Genomic DNA, 25,374 nt, shown 5'->3' with positions numbered 1-25,374 from the left:
CTAAAGGTGGGGCTTAGGAGCTGCTTTTCTGCTTAACTGAAGTTTTGCCTAGCGTTATGTATGGTTGTACCTTAAACATTAGTCTTGCCCTCTCCTTTCAACTCCAAGATCAGTATTGGTAAGACAGAATCACCCTGCCTGCCCCTAGAGGATGAGGAGTTCGAAAAAAGCTTCCATACATTCTCCTCTCCTTATACATAGGCCAGCCTGTAGGCTTTGTGGAGCTGAGCAAACATTTCCTCCACTGTACAGGCTCCCAAGACCAGCTCACTCAGACTGGCCTAAGCCAGTCTGGCAGGTGCCCTTCCCTGGCAGGAAGCCCAGGCCAAAGGCAAAGCTAGCTTGGCTCTGGGTGGGGCTTGTTTTGCAGAAGCTATTATACCAAAGCTGCCCTAATATGGATGGGAGAGGTGGGACACATTGCCTTAAAAGGAATTTGCATTCTCGAGAAGGGATGAACCTCAACTTCTCCAGTGGCATTTGCTCTCTAAGCCCAGGTTAGCATCTTAAGGGCCTAGAATAGAGGATGGCCAAGCAGGACCTTGGAGCCTCTTCCAGCCCAACTGCTCTCAGCAGGTGGCTTCTCCACTGGGCTGTGGTCCACATGGACACCAGACAAGAAGAGGTCTGACCCACTCTTGAGTGGGCAGAACCCCTAAATCTGGCAATAGGCTCTGGTGAACAGCTAGCTCTCTTCAAGGCAACACAAGGGCAGGGATGACAGAAACTTCCCCACCTCTCATGGAGGGACTGGGTCCCATGCCTGGTAAGAATGGATGGGTATCTTTGCGCCTGGGAGGTGCATGCTTGGGCTATCCCTATGCCCCAAAGGAATAAAACCCATTTCTGGTCTGTCTCCTTTAACCCTCAGAGAAGGCATTTACTGGCCTTGCTATTCCCAAAAGTTTCCTCAGGAAAGAATGGAGCTGCTATAAACACTTCTCGGTTCCCTAAGTTCCATCTGATCTGTTGTAAAAGGCCTCTAAAAGTGAGGTGAAGAAAACCCCAGCTTCAGCCTCTAAGCTGTACAGTAAAATGGTTTCTTCATAAAATTTAGACCTCCAAATAAGTCAGGAAAAAGAATGAGAAGACAAGTCAAGGATTTCAGTATAGATATATAATTTTAATATTTAATTTAAAATAAATTCAATGCTGGATTGGATTGGGAGAGAATATATGATTTGCAGAATAAAGGAAATTTTTTTTAATCATGAAATTACAAGTCATTGGTGAGAACAGGCTTCTCCCTCCTCTAGGCTTCTTACAGAGTCTGCTTAGAAAATAAGAGAGGTGAATCATCTCCCTTACCTCCTCCCACCAGAACGTGGCTCTCCCCAAATCCCAAAGGAGGAATAAGTCCACCATTGCCTCTTCCCACTTCTACCAAGAGTCAGCCTCTAGCCCCTCTGTATCAGGTCCAAGCTCCTGAGATAATGAGGGTCCCTCGGTTCCCTACTGAGTTTGGGCACATCTGATCAGAGAAACCACAAGTTAAGGCCCCGGAGACCAAAACCTTTGCTTTTCAAACTTGCGTAGACAGTGGTCAGGGTTCCCAGGTGCAACCATCTTATAAGCACATCCATAGTCACGGAGGGAGAGGAGGAAGGATGGAAACCCTGAGCAGAAGCAGCCCCACCACCTTATCATGGCCCTCCCAAAGTCCCTCTCACAGGGCCTCATAGGCAGGGAAGCCGGTAGGTCTCTCGACCAGTCATTGGGGCAGCAGGGAAGGCAGAAGGCCCCGGGTGGAGAAAGGGTGGTCCTTGGAGAGGTATGAATGTGCAGGTAATAAAAGGCAAGAAGAGCATCCTTATCTCCTCACCCCAGCTAAGGCACTGAGAAGAAAGAAGGAACATAGAAACGGTAAAGATGGGAAGAGGAAGAGAAAGGGTCCCTTGGATCCTGGCCTGGGGAAGACAAAAAATACAGGAATGGAGACAGGTGGGGACTACCACATGGGCCCCATGACTGTGCAAAGAAGAGCCTCTGAGAAGTGGGTAGAGCCACGCCAGCATGTCCATTACCCATAATGTTCCCCTTACAGTGCTCCAGAATGGGAAGGAAATGAGTTGCAGGAGTCAAGGGGGCAGAATCACATAGGGTATTTCCCTGAGCCTGGGGTTAAGGGCTAAAGAAATAAAGCTTTATATACATGGCAATTTCTATCCCTTCCTATCCTGCTCAATCCCTCTCAGCCTATATGCTCACCAACCTACTGCTGTGAGGGAGCAGAAGAGGGGGTCGGCACTTAAGGAGGGGGCTCTGTTGGCTTAAAATGCCCACTCCTCCAGAGGAAAGGGAAAGTCTGTCTACCGGCTTAGCGCTGATGCCTTTTTTATCACCTTCACTCACACCCCTCCCTGTCTTAGGTCTGAATAACTGGGTCCCCCACAGGGATGAGGAATCTGAGGCTGGGCAGAGCAGAGCAGGACTGGCCAGGATAGGCCTCAAGTGTGGTTCATGGGCCCTTGTGGACCATGAGCTAACAGGAGCTAGTCTGCAGGTTGCTCTCCGTAAGCAGTGAGGCGATGGAGGAAGGATCGTAGACGCTGTCAAATTCCTCATCTGAGCTCAGCCCTTCATGTTGGAGAGTTGACTCAGCAGCTGAGCGGGAAGCTTTGCGCCTGAGTCAAAGAGAAATACTGGTCAGGGAAGGAGACAGAAAGATTTAAACAGCCTCCCTTTTCATGCTAAGGAAACTCCCAGTTCTCCTAAGGCCTAAAGCTATTCACAAGATTCCCCCACTAATTAGAGATATGGGGAGATGGGGTACAGGATGGGGGCTGAGATACTAAAAGACAGTCACACTGGCTTTCACCCAGGAATGAGTGCCTGCGAAGTCCCTTCTTAGAGATCCTCCTCCCCATCCAGTTCAGGAGAGCCCATTCCCTTATTGCTCTGCTATCCCGATGGAACAGGGGTCAGAAGAGGAGCCCGTACCAGGAGTCCTTCTCCAGGACTTTGATCCGGGCCTGGAGCTGTTCATTGACCTCATGCTGTTCCTCCAGCTCACGCTGGGCCTTCTTCCTCAGGCCATCCAGTCGCTCAATTTCCTCTTCGGCTTCATCCACCTGCCGCTTCAAAGCCTTCACCCTCAGGCTTAGCTAGGCAGGATACCAAGTCCCCACATTAGAAAAGGAGCTGCTGCTACCGTGGCCTGGGATCCTCCCCTGCAGCAATCTTGACAAGGTATATACAGTTGCCCCTAGGAAAATGTTGAGACCATGGGCCAGTACCCTAACCTCTTAGGTTTGTCCTGGGGATTAAATAAGTTAATACATCACTTAGAAAGAGAGCCTAGCACATCATAAGTACTCGATACCCATGCTTACTATGACTGCTCTAATCTAGTCCTTTCACTCTAGTCTCTCTGACCTTATAGAAGGAAAGTCTAAGTTTAGAAAACCTATGAGATGGGACCTCTCTTGGCCTTCAAGCAAATGCATAGTATATACTTGCCATATGGTTGCCTGGCCCTAGCTGCCATCCTTACCTGGTCTTTCTGGTCATTCACATGCTGTCGTTCATCATCAATCTGGATGGACAGCTCTTTAACTCTCCGCTCCAGTTTTCGGTTGGTGGACTGCAGAACTGTCTTCTCCCTAAGAGGGTGGGGTAGGGGGATGTCTATGGCTGTTGTCATTTCTAAAGAAACTCCTACTTGGCCCCATACTGCCTCCAAGAACTCCAAGGGCTCAGCCACGAGCCCAACCATTAGACTGAGGAGGATCCAGGGCAGATGCAAAGAACCAGGTAGATAGAGGTCATTCACATTTCAGAATTTCTGCAACTCTCTCTTCTCCCCATCAAGAGAAGAGGTCTCCCAAAAGATCAAGCCAGGTTGGCCATGTCTGAAGCAGAAGATGTAGGGACACCAGAGGAGAAAAGCCCAGAGGGAGAGAGAGAGGATGGGCTCATGTCACCTCTCTTCAGCCTGCAGCCGCTCCTGCAACTCCCGATTCTGGGACTCAAGCTGAGAGAGGCTGGCGCTGGGCTTCTGGAAGCCTTCTGAGCTGGCCAGCCGGCTCTTCAAGTCCTTGTTCTGAGAGGGACAGGAAGCCTCCTTGGTTAGCACTCAACCTGCGATTGCTTCCATGGTCATTTTACCCACCTCCTGAGGCCTATCCCCAAGACCCCCCCCCACCTCACCTGTCTCTCCAAGGAGATTTTGTCACACTCCAGGTCCTGCCGAGCAGCCCTCTCCTGCATGAGCTCTGTCCTCAGCTGGTCCACCTAGTGGGGATGGGCCAGAGGAACCAGACTTAGGGAGGACTGATGATGAACCAGCAAGTTGAACCAAGTGGAGCAGAGTAGCTGGAGGGTGCTCTCTGAATCCCCCAAATTCCCAGGCAACTAAGAAATCACAGCCTACTCAGATGGGAGGGGCCCCAGAATTTAAACAGGGCCTCCTCAGTCTCACCAGGGACTAACGTCCCTTCTGAATGCAAGCAGCCCAGACTCAGATCCACAGCCCAGGCCACCAGGATTCCTTCCTCCATTCAAACTCCCGGCTTCTTTCCACCTGAGGAAACCCGCCAACCCCTCCCGAAAGCAGATGAGACCCTGCAGTAGAGCCGGCCACGCACCGATTCTGCAGCCAGAACTCCATATATGAAAGATGGGAAGGTAGGGTTGTTTCTGAAAGGGCCAAGAGGTTCTGTCATCGGGGTAGACACGGATAAGGCATAAGGAAGGGGTTACCTGGTCCCGACCACGATTCATCCGTTCCGTCAGCAGCTCCACAGTGCTCCTCTCCTCATCTAACTCCACCTCCAGCCGTGAGACTTTTTCCTGTGGCAGAGGGCCAACAGGTTAATTCTGCCCCAAATGCTGGACACCAGAACGCCAAACTCTGCCCAGGAGCCTCTCAGACACCAGCCTCCACAGGTTCTTCTCTCTCCCACATCCCAGAACCTATTGGTCCCTGCCCCTGCCCAGAGCCACCACGGAGCTAGCGCCCTCTGCTGCCCAAGTGAGGCATCAAGGGAAAAGGGTGGGCCCGCTCTGACCTTGGCGCCTTGGCAGGATGACAAACCCCAGAATCTATTTCTCACTGGTGCAGCCCTATTTCCCAAATGGGAAAATAGAGAGAAACCCAAGTGCCCAGGCCAAGGCTGAGATAAAGAGAGTCAGAAACTGAAGCATCAGGGTACAGATTGGGGAAGCAAATTCAAGTCAGGCAGTACCATGTAGAGGCTAAGACAAGACTGCCTGGATTTAAAAATCAGATCGACTGCTTCCTAGCAAAGGGGCCACGGACAAGTTGCTTGGCCTCTCTGTGTCTCAGTTGTCCTCATCTATAAAATGGGGAAAACAAGCCTACTCATGCCATAAGGTTACTCTCAGGATTAAATAATTCTTAAGTACCTGGCACACAGCACAATATGTAAGTGTTTGCTTGCTGCTGCTGCTGCTCTTATTACTGTTGTTGTTGTTATTGCCAAATATAGCAAACTGAAGACCACTGTTGACTCTAAAGGGGAGAAGCCACTGCTCAGCTCCAGCCAACTGTTGCCATGTGGACAATTCAAGACTCAAAGCCCAGTGTTATTATATTTTCCAAATGTATGAGAAAAGCCAGAAATCCAAAATTTTATGTGACATCTATAAATTTCTAAACAGTGGCAATTAATTCAAAGTTGTTTACAACACTGCAGTCAAACAAAACCCATCAGCTGTCGGCTGCCAGTTTCCTATCCCAGAGGCTGGAGTGTCCTGGCTCTTTTCCCCACATTAGTCCCACCTGTGCCAGGATCCGGACACCCTCACCTTCCGCATCCCACCCACCACCCGTCACCCCCTCACTGTCCTCACCTCAAGGCCCTTGAGCTGACGGCTCCTGTCATCCTGGGAGCGTTTTTTGTTCTCTGCCTCTTGCTCCAGCCCCTGCAGTCGCTGGACCAGCAGCTCTTTGTCCAGCCGGGCAGAGTCCCGCTCAGCCTGGGATGCCTGCAGGCCCTGCCGCAGCCTCTGAGTCTGGTCAGAAGAGAAAAATGCAGCAGCTCAGATAAGGTAAGATGGGGGTTGAAGGGTGGAAGCAGTCCACCCCGTGGGGGAAAATTCTTCAACTCTGACATTCTTTAGAATTGCCAGAGCACGGTGATGATAAAAAGACTTGACTTTTAGCCCATATTCTCTATCGTCTTAAAATTCTCTACGCAAGTTTAAGTCACGTGAGGAGTTTCTAGACTACTGATCCTGGATCCAAGCCCCAGGGTTTGTGATTTAAGTGTAACAGGAGGCATCTTGGGTGTTGAGATCTTAAAAATCTCCCCAGGTGACCCTAGTGTGCAGCAGAGTTTGAAAATCACTGCTGTGCAGACAGTGCATCCTCTACTGTCTCTGCCTACAGTGGACAACTCCCCCCACCCTCCCCCACCGAAGTGATTAGACCTAAACCCAGGTCCCAGGATCCCTTGGTCACAGGTTAAGAGGTAATGACCTTCAAACCAAGGACGTTGGGACTACTGCCATTTAGGCTCCTACCTCATCCTGAAGTCGGCTTAGCCCTCCAGCGGTCTTCTCAGCCTCACTGGCCCACTCCTTGGCCTGGCGCTGGGCATCCGCCACCTCCCGCCGGGCCTTTTCCTTGTAATCCTCCAGCTGGGCCTGGAGCTGCTGCAGGGCTTGCTTAGAGTCATTCCCAATCTGCTCCAGCTGAGACACAGAGAAAAGAGATTGTTCAGCACTGCATCTCTTTAACGGATGCCTCTCTCTCTTCTCTGGGCCCAGACTCCCAAGACTCTCCCAGAGCCTCCTTCCTGCCGAAGTAGCCCTCTCTTGCTCTTTCCTGGACCTAGGTCCCTAGTACGGCTGGGAGTAATATATAGATTTCCTGGGTTCAAATCCTGGCTCTACCACTTATTAGCTGTGTGACCACAGGCAAGTTATTTACCCTCTCTGGGTCTCAGTTCCCCATCTGTAAAATGGGATAATAACAGTACACCTATATCACAAGGTTGTTGTGAGAATTATGTTAATTAATTACGTAAAGTACTTACAATAGTGCCTGATACAAAGTAAACCTTAAATGACCATATTTCAGCAAACCCAAGATACCAATGATTATTACAAAGAAAAAGAAAAATTTGCCAATTGAACTATAACATACCGTCAATTATAAGACACAAATCAATTTCAGAGACGATAAAATGTACATATTAGAACTGATGAAATATTTTAGGTGTTTGCTCCGGTTTTATAAATAAGCGATTAGGAGGAGAACCTTACCTGAAAAAAAGCAATTTATCTCCTTTTCTTCCTTTCTCCTTCCCTCCCCCAAATATAAAATTCTACCAATGAAAATTCCTGTTTTTAGGTCTTATAGACATCTAAGGAGGGATTATAGGCCTTTTTCCTTCCCCTAAATATAAAACTCTACCAACGAAGATTCTTATGTTTAGGTCTTACAGACTTCTAAGAGGAACTCCAGGAGACATTCTCCAAGGATCAAGATCATAAAGGAATGGGAGGTAGGGGGAGGTCAAGAACACTGAGGTGAAGTAGGAAGGATGCCACACTGCAGATGTAGACTTGGCCTCCCCAACAATGAACTTGAGGAAAGCAAACACCACACGTCGTGACCCCATTCCCTCCCCTGTTCCCCCCGCCCCCCAGGCAAGCTTCTGTATGAGCTGAGCCTCTTCCTGAGCCCAGGCCACCGTGCCCCACCTCCTTGTTCAGCCGGTCCACAGTCCTGTCCAGCAAGCGCTTCTGCTCCTCCAGCTCAGTCTTGCTGCGCCGGAGCGCCTCCCGCTGCTTCCCCTCCTCCTCCAGGGCCCGGTTCAGAGCCTGCTGCTCCTGTCCCAGGCGGGCCAACCCCCGCTGGGCCTCTTCCAGCCGTGCCTCCAGTGCCCGCTTGGCTGCTGTCAGGCTCCCCTCCTCTTCCTGAGCTGTGTTCAGGGCCTCCTCTAGCCGCTGTTTCTCTGCCTGGGAGTGGGGAAGGTGAGGGACGCTGGACTGAGGGGATGCAAAGCTTGGGCTCAAGCCATTTGGAGGTGAGTAGGTGGGAGGGAGGAGGAAGAGATGTTTATGAAAAAGGTGGGCAATGAAAACAGGCTCAGAGGAACCAGCAAAGATCAGAGAACATGCGAAGAGTGGGAAATGGACAAAAATACCAGTGCAAAGGCTGAGACGTTCACACTAAAGCACACTCCAGGAATAAACCCGAGGTTGACAGAGGACTAGGGAGGCAAACAGAAGCACGCTACAGGCAAAATCAAAGTGATGGCTGAGTATTTAGCCAGGGATGAGAGGAGAGAGGGCCAGGAGGAAGCCAACAATGTCAGCAAAAGCACTGACCTCTAACCGCTGCACCTTGTCCCGAAGCCGAGCCTCCGCCACTTCCCCACCCTCCGCCAAGCCTCGTGCCTCCTTCAGCTGCTGCTCCAGACCCAGGATGCGCCTTCGGAAGTCATCATTTTCCTCCTGGGTCTCCCGAAGCGTCGTCTCCACTGCTGTCCGACGCTGCCCCAGCACTGCCACTTCTGCCTCTGCTGCCATCTGAGCCTGAGGCCGGTTCAGGGAGAGGTGGCTCAGACCCCAGGGCTCAAGGTCATTGGTGACTCCCAGGAAAGCCACCCCAAAGAGAGCTCACACGAACCCAGGTGTGAAAAGGGGTAGTGCCACCAGCCAGAGGCTTCCCTGAGAATCCCACCCCTACAGAGATGCAATGGGTGTCACCAGGTACAGCCCAACCTCCCCCCCGCCACATCCTGGCTACTTTTAACCACACACCTAGGACCAAGGTATTTGGTCTATACATACCCATGATAGGTAATTTTCCACGCCCTCTGGCTCCTCAGCCCTCCAGACCCCTCAGCCTCCACCTCCTAAGCCCTGTGCCCACTCCCCTTGCCTTGGAAGCCTCTTCACAGTCTTGTCTCAGTTGCTGGAGGGTCTTTTGTAGCTGGAGGTTCTGCAGTTCCAGCCCCCGGCCTCGTTCAGCCTCTACCCTCAGCTGCTTCTCCAACTCCCGCTCCCGGTGTCGCCTAGTCACCTCCTGGCTCTGCTTCTCTGCCTGCAGCTCCTTAAGTTCCTCCTGTGTCTGGCGCAGCTCCTAGAAGGGAAGGGAAATGGTGACAGGGCAGAGAGAGCCAGCCTGGGATAACAGAAAGTGGAGAAACTGAAACTCTCGTACACTGCTGGTGAGAATGTGAAATGGTATGCCCACTTTGGAAAACAATTTGGCAATGTCTCAGAAAGTTAACCATAAAGTTACCATATGACCCAGCAATTCCACTCCTAGGCATATACCCAAGAGAACTGTATAAACATATGTTCACAAAAAACTTGTAAGTGAATGCCCATAGCAACATTATTCATTACAGCTAAATACAGAAAGGACCCAAATGTCCATCAATTGATGAACAGATAAAAAATGTGGTATATCCATGTAGTGGAATATTATTCAGCCATAAAAAGTAATGAAGCACTGATACTTGCTACAACATGGATAAACCTTGAAAAACATTATGCTAGGTGAAAGAAGCCAGACATGAAAGGCCCCATATTATAGGAGTCCCATTATATGAAATGTCCAGAATAGGCAAATCCATAGAGAGAGAAAGTAGATTAGTGGCTGCCAGGAGTGGGGAGGGTGACCGCTAATGGATGCGGGGTTCTTTTTTGGGGTGATGAAAATGTTCTATAAGTAGATAGTGGTGGTGGTGTTGGTTGTACAACTCTGTGAGTATACAAAACCCCACTAAATTGTATACTTTAAAAGGGTGAATTCTATGGTATGTGAACTAAATCTCCATTAAAAAAAATTACATGGAGTGAGAACAGATGAGGGTATGCATAAAACAGGATTGGCTATTTTTTTTAAATGCTGAAAACCAAAATATGTGACACAATAAATATTGGTGCTGCTCTGATTTCTTTTTTAAAAAATCAAAATATGATTTCTCATTCTAATTCTTTATCTATTAGCTACTTCTGAAATTCAGAAAGTATAATTAGGCTGAAAGGTTATATGTATATCGTGAGTCTTCAGTGTAAGACACTAACATACTAATTACAAAGAAAAAGAGGGGACTTCCCTGGCGGTCCAGCAGTTGAGACTCCATGCTTCCACCACAGTGGGTGAGGGTTCGATCCCTGGTCGGGGAAGTAGGATCCCACATGAGGTACGATGCGGCCAAAAATAAATAAATTTTCAAAATTTTTTAAATAAAGAAAAAAAAGAAAAATAGCACAGTGTATGGTCTACAGTGGACTGGGTTAGTCTATTTTCCTAATATATATCTTATTGATTTATTAAATACTTAATAAAATTAGCTTAATATATAAATGAAACACTAGTTATTACTTTTTTGCTTTTTAGCTTTACCCAGCATAATAAGTCAACTGAGATTGTCCAGAGGAATGTCCAAGTTCACTATATCAGCCAATATATTTAACAGACCTCAGACTATCCTTGATATTTGTTAACTTAAAAACAGTATAGTAAAAATTAGGAGTACTTTTGATTTCACAACCACCAAAGTATGTTTGGTTAACATTTATTATCTTTTTCTCCACCAAATATTTTGCATAAGCTCAGGCTTTTATTTATCTGGAAAATCATCATTCAGAGCTATATTTCTTTACTCATTTAAAAATATGATTACCTTGATTACAATTAGGTAGTTTTATAGTAAAAGCATGATAAACAAGAATTGATTAATTAATACTTGTTAACTGAGCACCTACTACATATACAGCATAGCAAATGAAAGAATATAAACCCAGAAGGATTCTCAGGAGGCCACAAATGCCAGTTCCCTATAATTAATGAAAATATTTTCTAATTTTCAAATCATCTGAAATAATTCATTGCTTTCTTGTCCTTCATAAACTGATACCAGGAATATGAAGAAATTATTTGTGTTCACTTCAATTTTATGACCTTATTATTCATAAAATATCCATACATGATAAAACATTTAGCTACCTGTGTCTAGATTCTATACTCTCTAAGCAGCCTTCAAATTACAATTTGGCTTCCCATATAGGTCAGCTGGCCATGCCACTGCAAGTGTTCCAGTCCATGTGACAACACTACTCATTGTAAGTTAATAAACTGGCATTCTAACTGTAAATGTTTGTTTCATAAGTGTAGTTAATGAGTCCCCTCTGAGAGACAGAGCAACTTTTGCTATCCTGACCAAATTAGGTTTCCAAGCTTGCAAAAATGACCCTGGAGTTTCACAAATCCACCTCAATGCTGCTACCCATGAGGTCTCTTGGGAGGCAGCCAGCAGCCTCTGGCTATAACCCAACCTGGCCGCCGAGAGCCCGTTCCATTAGAAACTTCTATACTGAGTGAGGAGACCAGTCCTGCTAGAGTGTGTGCTGGGAAGAGATAAGGCTGAACAGGCAGGATGAAGCCTGAAAACCAAGCACACGGGAGACAGCCACACAAGTGTGGAGGCCTTCGTGGATAGGTGAGGCAGATGCCCATCACCCCAACCTGCCCTATTGCCCCCCAACTCCCAAGTACCTTCTTGAGCTCCTCCACCTGGCGAGTATCTCCAGCATCAGCCCGGGCCTGCCCTAATTCCCTCTGCAAGACCTCTATCTTCTCCCCAAGTTCCTCTTCCATCTCCTCCTTCTCCATCCGCAGCTGCAGGAGTCTGAGCCCAGAAAGGTGAAACGAAAGGGAAAGGGAACAGGGTGAGGCCGCCTGCCTGGGAGAGGTGAGCAGGACAATGACAATGACAACCACCTCCCTGGAGGCAGGACACTGGGCACCCACCCTCAGGAGGGTGGAAGGTGGGGATGGAGAAGGGCAGTTTGAGAAATGGGAAAGGAAGGAGCACAGCACTGGCAGAAAAGAGGGGGAATATAAGAATCATGTATAAGCATCCTGGGGGGCAATGTCCTTACTCTTGCTTGGTGGCTCTAAGTTCCTCCTTGTTCTTCTGAAACATGCTCTGCCAATGCCCTGTCTCCTCCGAGGTCTCCTCCAGCTCCCTCTGCAGCTCCCGCACCAGGACTAACATCTTCTGCCTCTCAGCCTCCAATGCTGCGTAATCCTAGGGAAGGGGAGAGTCAGGGGCCAGGAGGCTCGGAGGGAAGAGCTCACTCCAAACCAAAGTGTGAGTGTGTAGAAAGGGAGGCTCAGGTCCAGAGGCACCATGCCCACTGCACACCCTGACACCCAGGGTACCTGGTGCAATGCTAGCAGAAGGCTCTCTTCCCAAGACACAGTCTGCCCCTCTGTCATCTACAGGAAGCCTCCCCCAGTTATTTCCCCATGGGACTTTGGTCACACATCCTCACAGGACTTCTGGCCTGCACTCCTTCCCTCTGCCCTTGTAGGTTTCCTGAGCAAGGTTTTCATTACATCTCACATGTGTCTTTTAGGGGGAGTTCCGGTTATGACCATGAAAAATTCCCCAAATACCAAGACCTCGAGGCAGCCCCCTTCCCTGGGGGTGCTCTCTTTTCCCAGCCCTGCTCTTGTCACGTGCCTGGGTTGCATCCTGCATGCTCCGGCGAAGCTGCTCTGCGTCCCGCTGGTACTGCTGCCGCACATGCTCTACCTCCTGGTCACGGGAGGCCACCTCCTCCTTCAGGGCGCCCTTCAGTGCTGTCAGCTCCCGCTCCCGCAGCCTCAGCTGCTCCTCTACCCGCTGCTTCCCCTCTAAGACCTCTTCCAGAAGCTCCCGGGTCTCTACCAGGTCCTGGGCAAAGTGAAGGTGGAAGTCAATCAAAAATATTTATTGAGCACCTCCTATCTGTTAGGCATGGTACCAGGTGCTCTCTGCCCTCTAAGATGCCCTGTTAGGATAAAGGAAATCTACCATTCTGGGCTCTAGTGCCACGCCGTCATTGAGTCAGCGTGAAAGCACCCTAAGGGATACCTGTAATCAGCTACCTACTCCCCATACTTTAGGGAAACTGCAGATGAGCAGACTTGAGGATGCTCTAGCTGAAAGGAAGCAGAGGCTAAGGTACCCCAATCCTGCTCCCTACCTTCATTAGCACCTCTTTAGCAGGCTCAGGACCCTGGGCCTGTTTCAGCTTGTCCTGCAGCTCCATCACCTGTGTCTCCAGCCCATGCCGTACCATTTCACCCTGGTCCAGGAGGAGCTTCATGTTCTGGAGCCTAATATTAATTATAGACAACAGTATTGAGCACTACGTGTAAGGCCGTTTTCTAAACACTTTACTTATATTAGTTCCTATAAACCTCCTTCAAGTCTTTGTTCAAATCCTAACAAGGCTTCCCCTGACTACTTTGTTTAATATTGCAACCCAGCCCTCCTGATCTGCTTTAACCTATTCTACTTACCACCTTCTCATATGTAATACGTTTACTTATACAATATGTTAATTGTTTACTGTCTGTGCCCCCTTCCTAGAAGCTATGCTTCATCTTTATGGTTCACTGATGAACCCCAGGAATCTAGATCAGTGCCTACTACACGGTACTCATTGCAAAAACTTCTGCTACATGAATGATTAAATCCTCACAACAATCCTGTGAGGTAGGTACCATCGTTAATCCCATTTTACAGGGCTTCCCTGTGAATTGGCACAGTGGTTGAGAATCCGCCTGCCAATGCAGGGGACACGGGTTCGAGCCCTGGTCTGCGAAGATCCCACATGCTGCGGAACAACTGGACCCGTGAGCCACAACTACTGGGCCTGCGCGTCTGGAGCCTGTGCTCCGCAACGAGAGGCCGCGACAGTGAGAGGCCCGCGCACCGCGATGAAGAGTGGCCCCCGCTCGCCGCAACTAGAGAAAGCCCTTGCAGAGAAATGAAGACCCAACACAGCCAAAAAATAAAAATAAATTGAAAAATAAAAAAAGAAATGTTCAGTTCCATCACATTTAAAAAAAAAAATCCCATTTTACAGATTAAGAACCTGATGCACAGAGGCAAATCTAGGGAGCCTAACTCATGTGCTGTCAGCATTACTGATAGAGAAGGTAAAGAGAAAGGTCCTATCTTTAACCTTCTCTGTTGGACGCTTTCAGCTTCTGGAGATTTCCCTGTCTCCCCCAGCCCTGGGGGAGCCTCTAACTCTGGCTGAGGCCCTCATGCAGCCCTGCAAGCACCATCAGCTGCACTCACTCCTTGGTGCTCTGCTGGGCTTCCCCACTCCTCCTCTCCAGCAGCTCCTGCAGTCGGCTGCACTCTTCTGCCTTCTCCTCTAGCTGCCGCTCCAGCCCAACCCGGAATGGCTCTAGCTTCTGCCGTTTCTGGAAAGGGAAAAGAGAGTGAAACAGGTGGAGAGTAGGGAAAGCCTCTCAGAAGGACCAGGAATAATGGGAATACCTAACATCTATTGACACTCACTATATGACAGGCACTGTACTAGGGACCTTATGTATATTATCTGCATTTAATCCTCATAACAAGCCTCGGTACTTGTAATGGTTTAAAATATGTCCACAAATTATTTGACATTTCTTTCAAAAGGTGAAGCCTCTCTCCTTGAGTATAGGCTGGACTTAATATAGGCTCCCTTTGAGTATAGGCTGTCTCTTCTAACAAATAGAAAAAGGGGGAAGTGATGTGTAGCTTCTGAGACTAGGTCAGAAAAAGGCATTGCGGCCTCCTCCTTACCTTCTCTCTTGGATCACTCCCTCCGGGGGACAGTAGCTACCATACTGTGAGGACACTCAAGCAGCACTATGAAGAGGTCCACATAGCAAGGAACTGAGACCTCCAACTAACAACCACTGAGTAAGCCGTTTTAGAAGTAAATCCTCCAACACCTGTCAAGTCTTCTAATGACTACAGCCCCAGCCAATACCTTGACTGGAAGCTCATCACAGACCCTGAGCCACAACTACCCAGTTAAGTGGCTCCCAGATCCTGGGCACTCAGATACTGGGGGATGTTTGTTTTGAGGTAATTTGTTACACAGCAAGAGATAACTAACACAGCACAATTATTATCCTCACATTACAGTTAAGGAAACAAAGGCTTAGAACATTTAAAGAATTTGCCCAAGGTCAGTTACATAGCCAACAAGTAAGAGTACCAGGATTTGAATTCAGTTTGACTCCACAGCCCACCGCTCAACCAGTACATGACACCGCTTTTCAGGAAACAAGGGGAGTTACAATCTAACACTTACTGAGCACCACCTATATACAAGGCAATACTGTGACAGGTGGAAGCAGTATAAAAAAAGAGGAGTACGTAGGCTTGAGCATAAGACTCACCTGAATTTTAACACTCCTCCTCTACAACTTACCACCTTGAGCAATTAACCTTTCTGATCTTCAACTTTCTCATCATACAAGGGTCAAGGATGCCTATTTTACAGGGTCATTGTAATTATTACATATTACTCGGGATAGTACCTACCACAAAAATTAAACTCAATAAATGACAGCTACTATTACTGCCATCATTACTATGATGATGCCAAGAACTGAGGTAAATAATTTACTCAAGATTTATACAGCCACAGTGAGTGGCAGAGCTAGGACAGGAAATTCCAAAGGAAATGGAATTAGAAGTAGTTAGACCCCTGATGAATGTGCTCCTCCTCTCTAAGCTCCAGAGAACCCCAGAAGTCCTTCCTGGGACTAGCACATACTCTTGTCTCACAGGACACACAAGTGCTCATTCCATTGTTTGGAAGGGCCAGCTCAGGCCAAGGTTCTTTCCCCCTGTGGCCCTTCATCCCTCCTGCACCTCTAATCTCTCCTCACCTTCACTTCTTCATCCAGCTTTTTCTGTAGCTCCTCCACTTTTTGGGTGAGTTCACCCTGCCCTGCCTTAGTGGAACCAGAAGAAACCATCTGCCAGAGACACGGGGGGAAGGAAGCGAGTCCACATCCAGATCCCAAGGCCCACAAGGCCCTAACCCTGCCCCCTGCCCCACCGTGAGAAGGCCACTCACCACCAGAGGCTGCATCTGCTCCAGCAACAAACTGACCTTCCTCCTCACAGAGGTTTCACTTTCTGAGCTTCTGGAGGATAAAAGGACAGATGCAAAGGTTAGGGGAGGAAAGGGGTAGCAGAGATGAGGGAAGGAAAGGCTAAGAGCAAGGAAGATGGGGAACAAAGCTAGAAGGAAAAGAAGGGAGGTGTGTGACTCTGCTATTGGGAGGGTCCCCACTCACCCGTCTCTCAGGATGCCGTAGATGGTGGCCTTCACGTGGTCCACACTGCCTGGTGGGACTGCCTCCTGCTGGTCTCGGAGAAGGTCTGGAGTTGATTTGAACTATAAAAAAAGTAAACCCAGAGCAATAGGAAGACTACAAAGGTTACGCCAGAAGCGTGTGTGGGGTTCAGATGGAAGAGACGTGGCAGTTGGGAGACGAGGCCCTTCAAGCACGACGAACAAGCCTGAAGTGGGGTAAAGAGGCAACACCTCTGAGGCCGGAGCAACAGGCCAGGAAGGGGTCCAAGCAGGGTACACCTCTCACTATCGCTGCAAACCAGATTCTGCTCGACACACAGATCTCGACCAGTTGTGAGCTGTGTCACAGGTTATTTGTCACTAATGGCAGTTAATGTACTAGAATTTGTGAATGATTTACTTTTAGAATGGGCTTAACTTTGTCTCAGAGTAAAGTCACTCCCCCACGCGCTCGCATTCCTGAGTGGGAGACAAAGCGGGGAGTTTTGGCAAGAGCACCAGGGAGCCACTCATATCTTCCAAGCCTGCCTCACATTTGCTGCAGACCTAGCAAACGCTGGTGACTGAGGCACAGTTAATGGTCGGGCAATGACAAGTAACTCTCCATGCTTGTGAATGGTGATTTCACAGTTACTTCCACTTCCTTCAGCATTTTGCCCATGGAAGTGTCTTGTACATGTGAATACCATCTATTAAGTAGATGGATAAAGGGGAGGACAAAAAGTAGACTTTCTGCCATAGGTCATTTGAACCAACATGGAGACCCAAGTAGGTCAGGGCTGATGAGAAGGGGCCAGGGCTTGGAAGCCACAGAGGGGTGAGGTCTGACCTGTAGCATGGGAGGGTCCTGTGCTCTCCCCCGTGGCTCCTCAAAACTCTGAAGGACCCAGTCCTGGGTCTGACGGGAACGGCTAAAGCCACCAAGACAGCTCTGGGCTGACTGTTTCATGCTGCCCGTGTGCTGGTCATGCTTTGTGCTAGGGGTCCAGCGGTTGGGGGACCAGCGCTCCCGTTCCTCAACGGTGTCCCGTGGGAGCCGGCTGTCCAGGCTCTGGCTCCGCTTGCGCTGTTCAGGGGGCAGCATCCGCGTGCGGCGGCCAGTCCGGCCCCGGGCCTGGCCCCCATGGTGACTGTCAAACTTGTTGATGAGGGAGTCCACCGAAGACAGGGGGGCAGTGTCAATGGTGCTGTCCAGGTAAGCTCCTTGGTGGGCTAGCTCCAGCAGGCTGGTGCTCCTGTTGCTTGGACCCATAGGGGCAGGGCCTGCCAGTGAGGCCTGGGACTGGGAGCGCAGTAGCCTTCCATTCCAGTGGGCCCCGGGCTCCTCATCAGATGTGCTTCCCTGCGAGCGGGCAGGAAACTCCTTGGCCTGAGAGTAGGGGCTCTCGGGAAGTTCCGAGTCGGAGCTCAGAGCTCCTGGGGCCCCTCGGTTGTTGGCCCCCTTGATCTGGACTCCAAAGGAGTCGCCACCTTTCTCCCCACTGTTGAGCACCACAAAGGGTTGCCCAGCGATGCCCTGCACACGCACGGCAACCCCATAGGTATTGGCTCTTGCATCCTTAGCTGGGCGTCGTCCACCACGACGTAGGGTGCCCATCTCTGCATCACACACTGGCTCTGTGATGAAGCGAATCTGGACTCCATGGTCTACAGGGCCCCGGGGCTCGGCCATGGTGGACACCTGCTCCATGGGTAGGAGGGGTCCTAGAAGATGAAGAGTTTAAGCTGAGAGACTACAAGTAGAAACCCAGAAACCTCCACTTGCCCAGCTTTTGTGAGGGTGATTGCCCTGCCAATCCCTTCTACACAAAATAGTGGTTCTCATACTTTACCTGAGCAGCAGAGTCACCTGAAGGACGAGTTAAAACAGACTGCTGGACCCTGCCCCCAGAGTATCAGATTCAGCAGGTAGCCCCAAACTGAGGATTTACAGTTCTAACAAGTTCCCAGGTGATGTGATGCTGCTGGTCCAGATTCCACATTCTGAGACCCACTGACCCAGAAGAATCCATTTCCTCTAATACAGTCCTGGGCAGCTTGGTTTTGTCAAGAGTTTAAAGATTTTTCTTGATCTTCACACGTACACCTATAACACTACCATGTGCTTCTCCTACCCCCAGGGAAGGCAGAACCCAAGCCCCACCTGCAGACACCTCCAACCCAATGGAGAATAGGGGCCTCCAATCCCAGAGCTCATTTCAAATACAGAAGACCCCAAGATATGTCATCCCGTTTCTGGGAGGATACTCAAAGAAACCAATAGCAGTGATGCATCAGCGTTGGGGGAACTGAGGGCTGGGGACAGGGATGGGAGAATGACTGGCTTTCTATTATATATCTTTTTGTCCCTTTTGAATCTGGAACCATGTACTACCTATTCAAGAAAAGATTTAAGTAACATTTAAGGGTACCAGTCCAGGAATTAGTTCCCCGGCGGTCCAGTGGTTGGAACTTGGTGCTCTCACTGCTGAGGCCTGGGTTCCATCCCTGGTCAGGGAACTGAGATCCCACAAGCTTCATGGTGCAGCCAAAAAAAAAAAAGAGTATCAGGCCCCAGGACAGGCAGACTTGTCCCATCTGAGAGCCAGAGCCAAGACCACCTACAGGCCAGCTCCCTGGGTCTACATTGCCTAAGCTCAGAGTCAGCAAATGGAATGTGTTCCAGGTATTGCTTATTGCTCTGGCTCCAGGAACTTGCAGGGAGAGGTTCTCCTCTAAGCAAATAAAAATCCAGCTTCCCCACCCCTTCTGCTAACCTCCACCAGGGCCTAGCACCAAACTGGAGGAGGAGCCTCTGATGTGCCAGAGACACAAACATACCCAACTCAACCTCCCAGTGGAGCTCTGGGCCAAGGAAACTTGGCAAGGCCCCTTTCAGGGATTGTAGAAGTGCCAGGAAGCTCAGGAACCCAGGAGGGGTGGGGAAGGGAGGGGCGGAGCTCCAGGTGAGAAAGGAATTGGAAGAAGAGCATTCCTAGTAGCATTCCCAACCCCTCCCCTACAGGGGAAGATACAGGGCGGGAGGAACACCTTATCAGCAATGGTTCTTCACCTTTTCTGGTGTCTGAGAAAATGATGAAAGCAATGCACCCTTCCCCCAGGAGACAGCCCACCCAAACTTTTACCACAGAATCTCAAGAGGTCCTTAAGGCCCACCCATGAACCCAAGGACCCGATCCTTCCACTATGCAGACATCGGGGAGGACTTTAACCAACCACTGACTCAGATACCCCAGAAAGCAATATTTTTAGTTGGCAGAGCCCTATGTTGGAATTCAAGTAAGAAATGGGACCAGAAAAGAAGCTACAAGGCAAAGGCGTAAGTTCTCCAAGCCACTCATCCAATAGAAAAGGCACTGGACTATAGTCAGGATCTGGCTTGGAATCCCAGCTTCTGACCTTCACTTGATGTATATAACCTTGGGCAAATCACAACTTTTCCCAGCCTGTTTCCTCATCTGTAAAATGGGTATAATAATACCTCATGAGGTAATTACCTGTGAGAATTAGATAATAACAACTATGTGGGTATACACAACTGTAAAAATGTATCATGTTATACACTTAAGATTTTTGCACTTTATTTACTTAGGTTCTACTTCAATAAAAAGAGGGGAAATGTCAAGATATTAAACATGAATGCACCTAGCAGCATAAGCCTGTCACAAAGCTGACAACAAATGTTATCCTGCACATATGCTGCTCCTTCCAACAGGACCTTCCTGGCTTCCCCTGGTTTACAGAAGGATGCCACTTCCTAGAGAAGCCTTCCTTGACCATTCCTTCCCACAAACTAGATCAGATTCACGTTATACACTCCATAGTTGGCCTTCAGTGAGTGTGCCTCAGTTTAGTTATATATTTATCAGAATGATGATTTGTTTCCTATCTGTCTCCTCCACTAGGTTATAAGCTCCTGGAGGGAAAAAAGACATTGTTCTCAGCTGACTCCTGTGTCCCCAGGGCCTGGCAGATGGTAGATGTCAATATATATCTATTAAAAGTTGTATCCCAGGGCTTCCCTGGTGGCGCAGTGGTTGAGAGTCCGCCTGCCGATGCAGGGGACACGGGTTCGTGCCCTGGTCCGGGAGGATCCCACATGCCTCAGAGCGGCTGGGCCCGTGAGCCATGGCCGCCGAGCCTGAGCGTCCGGAGCCTGTGCTCCGCAATGGGAGAGGCCACAGCAGCGAGAGGCCCGCGTACCGCAAAAAAACAAACAAAAAGAAGTTGTATCCCAAACCAAGGCAGACTCAACACAGCAGTGGGGAGATTTCCCAAGGATCGTGCACAGCCATTTCTTGTTTGTCCTAGTAACAGGACCTCTTCCTGGCCTGGACTCCCTGTCCTATTCAGGCATAATTTTGGAACCAGATGTGCCTAGAAGTCACATGATTTATTCATGATGCAGCTCTACCCTGACAGTACATCTACTGATCTTCCAGATCCAGGTCAAGAAGTTCCCAGCCTAGTCCCAGAGAGTGCATAGCCCTTGCCTGCCCAAGAGCACCAAGCTGCTCAGAGGCGGCACCAAGTGTACCCTGAGGTCCCAGTGACTCCCTAACCTCAACCCCCTTCAGTCCCAGGACATGTGGGTCAAGGGCCAGGAGGGCTAAAGGGATCTTTGGGGTGGGTCAGAAAGCAGGGCTCTAAATGATTCAACATGGAAAACCCGAAACCTATCCGCCTTCAGTTACAGAGGACAGCGGGGCGGGGCCCGGTGAGCAAGGCAGCTCCAAGGCCTTTCGTAAGCCCCAGAGGCAGGTAAATAGTGATCTAGTGCCAGGCAACAGGGAGCCCAGAGCCTCTCCTCTCACCAGATGCCTGACCCTGCTTTTCCCACCAACTGTACTCTGGGAAGAAACTAGGCCACAAGTTAATTCAGCTTCATCTTTCTGCCTCTGTCATTCCTGCCTGTAAGGAGAGGGAGAACACAGCACTTGTATCAGGCAGCCACTTCTCCCTGAGTTACTCATTAGCCTGCCCTGCCCCAATTCCATCACCTCTGGCCCAACCATAAGCAGCTGGTTTCCAACTAGGAGTGACAGGGGCTCTGGACTCCTGGCAGGAAGTGGGGGTGGGGTGGCTCCAGGTGTGCCCAGGAAGAACTGGTATACATAGGGCCTGGCAATATGCTAGATGCTATATAATTGGCAGATGCAGAAAATGGATGAACTAGAGGTACAGAGATTAGACTCCCCTCGGAGGAAACAAGGAAAGCAAATGGTGAAAACAGAAAAGGACAGTTCAATGACCTTGCTCTTTCGGCTCCTATTTTCTCATAAAGAGTTAGCAAGATAAGGTTGCCCAAGGATCCAGAAAGAACCCCCCATGTGGGCTTCCCTGGTGGCGCAGTGGTTGAGAGTCCGCCTGCCGATGCAGGGGACACGGGTTCGTGCCCCGATCCGGGAAGATCCCACATGCCGTGGAGCGGCTAGGCCCGTGAGCCATGGCCGCTGAGCCTGCACGTCCGGAGCCTGTGCTCCGCAACGGGAGAGGCCACAACAGTGAGAGGCCCGCGTACTGCAAAAAAAAAAAAAAAAAAGAACCCCCCCCCCCCCCCAATGTGTACTCCTGGCTCAGTCCACTGGAAAAGTCAAACCTGAGCACCAGACTAGAGCTGCTTGGCCAGTGGGGAAAAAAACACAATGAGGAACTGGGCCCCTGCAAACTGGCTGGACTGGTTTGAGAGGCAAGGGAAAGGGGAGGGCCGGGGAGACTCCACTGGCAGCTTGTGAAGCAGACCAGAGAAATTCCACACCACAGAGGAGGCAGAGGGGCAAAACCATGGGCAGGGACTCCGTCCAGCTTAGATGCCAAGGCCAAGGCTCTGAAGGAAGAGGCAGAAGGTGGGGAGGGAACAGGCAGGAACAGATACACCGTGTGCCTGGTGACTGACAGACAGGCCAGTGTGTAACAGAAGACTTTGTCTCCCTCTACCCCTCCCTCTAAAGTTCCCAAGGTTGCATTCCAGATCCCACACTTAACCTGGGCCACCTCCCTGGCCCTCAGTTCTCCCCTTCCCTGGCGTGAAGAAAGCAGCAGCCCTACCCCCTCCTCACCTCCCACATGGGTGATGGCATGCAGGTCAGCCTGGGGAAAGCAGGAAGGGTTCTAGGAAGCCAGAATCCTCTTAGGGTCAGGCAAATCTCTGGATTAGCAGTCCCCTAGAGCCAGCCCCCCATTCCCGAATATCCAGGATGAAAAAAGAGGTAGAGAGGTATGTGCAGGCAGCCTGTCGACAACATAGCGGTTGCTAATTATTTCCCAATTACAACAACTCTCCTGAGGCAGGGCATCAAAGGGGCCAAGCTAAGGCTGGCTCTGATTCCCTCACCTGCCTAAGGCAAGGGAATCTGCCTCAGAAATTTTGTCTCAGCCCTGACGTGCACCTCTCATCCAGCTTGGAGACTCAGAGGTGCTGAATCTCCTAGTCCTGTGGTCTCCTGAGGAGTCCTGCTTATTTCCTGCACCAGTGCCTATGGCTAGTCTGACAGCCATCATGGTCCAGCTGTCAGGGATGCCTGGTAGGGTTTAAGGAAATAATGGGGAATTTCTGAGAGGCATCAAGGAGATTGGTTAGGCTCCCAAACCTCACCCAATGGCCCCACCTAGAACCACAGAAGTATGTATGCTTGGGGGGAGGGCTTGACATTAGCCCCCAGAAAGAGGCCTCATTAGAAAGAAGTATTTCTACACATTTTGTAGGCCTAGGGATCTAGGCTTACTCAAATCCCTCTCTTGTAGAGCACTCTCTCAAGAGAAAGAAGGAAATATTCTCCCTGGCAAGAAAGCAAAGGAGGACAAAAACTGAAAGACTTAGTTTCACACCTAGCAAAGAGATGGGGGTGCCCTCTCGCTCTACCTCTCAGTGTCTATTAATTGCACCTGTCTTGCCCTACAGATGAATGGTTAGAGAAAGATTCCACCTCAAAGCCAGAGGGAGGTATCAGCACCGGCTCAGACTGGCAGTCGGGTAAAGAACCTCAGGGAAACAGCACCTTTCCACGCCCTTTCCTTTACGGGTCTGAACCTCAGGCAGCAGTTCCCTTTGCCCAACTGAGACTGACTCCTTCCCCCCACCATTCCGGTCTCCAAGAGAAACTCTGCCCCGGGGACTGGCGTCTGACCTCCAGAGATATATGGGCCCTGAAACGCTTCCATGCCCTGGGAATAGCCTTAGCCTCAGGTGCCCCTCACCTGGCACCTTCCCAGGCACCTGCGTGTGGCATCTTAGAGTAGGAGCCAGCTCTTAATCACTACTCCCACCCTAACTTGACCTCCCCTCCTCCTCTCGCCAACTCAGCACCTGTGCCCTGGGTATCTCTGATCGCCTGGACTCCCGCCCCTCAGGGGTACACCTGAGGGCTCGCCTGCCTCTCAGGTGCCCTTGCGCCCGTCCGGTTCACTCACCCCAGCCGGGCTCGGCGTTCCCGGGCTCGGGCTCGGGCTCGGGTAGAGCTGCACGCGCGGCTCCCGGGCCCTCCCCCTCTGTCCCTCGGCGCTCCCTCCTTCTTTCTCCCCCTCCCACCAACCTGTTACTCCCCTCCGGAGCTCCACCTCCATTGGCCGTCACCACCCGCCCCGCCTTACCCTTCCTCGGTTGGTCCGTTTCCCGCGAGGGGCGGGGCCACCGCCGCAGGGACCCGGACCCGGGGTCGCTAGCCCGGGTGGGCGGGAGGGGCCGGTCGGGTCACGTGGGCCGGCGAGCGGTGGAGTGCGGGGGCGGGGGTGGGGCGGCAAGGGGCATCGGGAGGCCATTTTGGGGACTTAGTGGTTGGCCGCCCTTGACGGCCCCCGCCCGGCCCCTGGACCAGGATCCTCCAGCCAGAGCATCTTCTCTCCTCAGCTGCAGAAGATTCCCCCGCATGCCGGCTTCTCGACGGGAATCTCTGTCCAGACTCCTTTGTGCTCTTCACCTACCTCCGCATAAGCCAGAATACTCTTCCGTCGCATTCTGCGGAAAATATCTTCCCGGTCCCCCGACGTCAGCACCTCCTCCACTTCAGCTCCGTCTCCCTTTTCCCCAACCTGAGCTGGATCCCAATCTTGGATTCTCCACCCCTGTCTCCTGGCCTCCACAAATCATTCAGCCTGGCACCTTTTTCTCGGTAGTATGTATCAATTTCCAAATCATATAATTTAATCTAAAATTCATAGTCGTCGTTTGTCTCTTGCCCTACGCTAAGTTCTACCAGGGCAAAGAGCTCTTGTTTTTTCTCTGGTTTATCCCAAACGCCTGCAAAGGGATCGGCATATGTTAGGCGCTTAATAAATATTTGTTGAATGAATGAATGGGAAGGGGCGGGGTGAGTTTACAGGGAACGGGAATGACTCATTCTAAACAGAAGGAGGTCTCAACCCCAGATTATAAATCCATTTTGGGGTTTAGCCTTTCAAGAAGTGGGGAAATTGATCCCAGAGTAAAGTCAGGGGTGCTCAGCAAACTGCAGGCACTCTGCTAATCTACTAGGTGTAAACAGCGGTAAAGCTGACTTCCTAGATTTTAATCGTTGAGGTATGTAAAAAAGAGATTGACTTAGTTTACGTTGTTGGGTTCTGATGTTCTCATTTATTCAACAGATATTTATTGTGTACCTATTTAGGGTTGAAGAGGACTCTTACTCTCGGGAGCTCATTTCCTTCCCCTCCCCCCAAACTTCGAAGGCTAGATGTAGGTCCTGGAGATTAAAGTCCACCTCCCAGTTCCTAGGCTGGGACGCAAACTCTCAGCATTCCAAGGGAAGCTTTATGTAGGGATCTGAGCCATCAAACCTGCCCATGCCCCAGGGAGGAACAGCGGGCGGTGGAGTGAGGAACAGGGGGGATCGGAAAAGGAAATGTCTCTCCAGGACTACGTTATCTCCAGCCCACTGGGGTGGTTTTTGAAGAGTTTTTTTTTTTCTTTTGAAATTTGAGATTGTTTAATTGACCCAAATATTGGAAAAGTGGAAACTCCTAAACTCTCCTAAGTTAACACCTCAATAATTAGTATATTTCGTGTATTTGTAGTAAATACAAAGTTAGAGTGGCAAAGGAGACACCCCACCCCTGCACTATGAACACAGATTACAAGAAAAACCCAGGAGACTTCTGAGTCACAGTCATCATCATCTGTCCCTCGAGGAAGTACTTAATCTGAGAGAGACACTATCATCAGGTACAGATGACAAAGATGACACCAATGCCTTTTCCAGAGTTTGTGGTCTGTCTCCTTAAGAAATGTAACAATTTGGCAAAATTGACCAGTTTATAAATATAGCAAAGATAGAAAATTAG

General features: G+C 50.0%; 1 protein-coding gene across 1 annotated transcript; it reads right to left on the bottom strand.

Moving 5' to 3' along the window:
* Positions 1-912: 912 nt before the first annotated feature.
* On the bottom strand, positions 913-23,611 carry CGN (cingulin). Its single transcript, XM_079917997.1, has 21 exons — positions 23,509-23,611; positions 16,928-17,802; positions 16,079-16,179; positions 15,856-15,925; positions 15,665-15,754; positions 14,070-14,197; positions 12,964-13,096; positions 12,459-12,671; positions 11,872-12,020; positions 11,486-11,618; positions 8,858-9,058; positions 8,302-8,508; positions 7,672-7,929; positions 6,487-6,657; positions 5,815-5,976; positions 4,702-4,791; positions 4,150-4,233; positions 3,924-4,042; positions 3,494-3,602; positions 2,941-3,104; positions 913-2,624 (listed from the first exon to the last, which is right to left on the bottom strand). Exons 2-21 carry the CDS (start codon positions 17,786-17,788, stop codon positions 2,483-2,485), a joined length of 3,585 nt encoding a protein of 1,194 aa, XP_079774123.1. The 5' UTR covers positions 17,789-17,802; positions 23,509-23,611; the 3' UTR covers positions 913-2,482.
* Between the last annotated feature and the right edge of the window lie 1,763 nt (positions 23,612-25,374).

This window comes from Stenella coeruleoalba (genome assembly GCF_951394435.1).
Source record: "Stenella coeruleoalba genome assembly, chromosome: 1".
NCBI classification, from domain to species: domain Eukaryota; kingdom Metazoa; phylum Chordata; class Mammalia; order Artiodactyla; family Delphinidae; genus Stenella; species Stenella coeruleoalba.
Note: the sequence above shows the minus strand (reverse complement) of the source record. Positions and strands in the feature narration are given on the sequence as shown.

Bases quoted from the DNA above. Each gene is read 5' to 3' on its own strand.
- CGN (XM_079917997.1), bottom strand. From the start codon at position 17,788: ATGGAGCAGGTGTCCACCATGGCCGAGCCCCGGGGCCCTGTAGACCAT. The intron at 14,198-15,664 runs GTGAGGAGAGAT...TTCCCTTTCCAG, and splicing joins AGCTGGATGAAGAAGTGAAG to AAACGGCAGAAGCTAGAGCC. The intron at 13,097-14,069 runs GTGAGTGCAGCT...AATTAATATTAG, and splicing joins GCCCAGCAGAGCACCAAGGA to GCTCCAGAACATGAAGCTCC.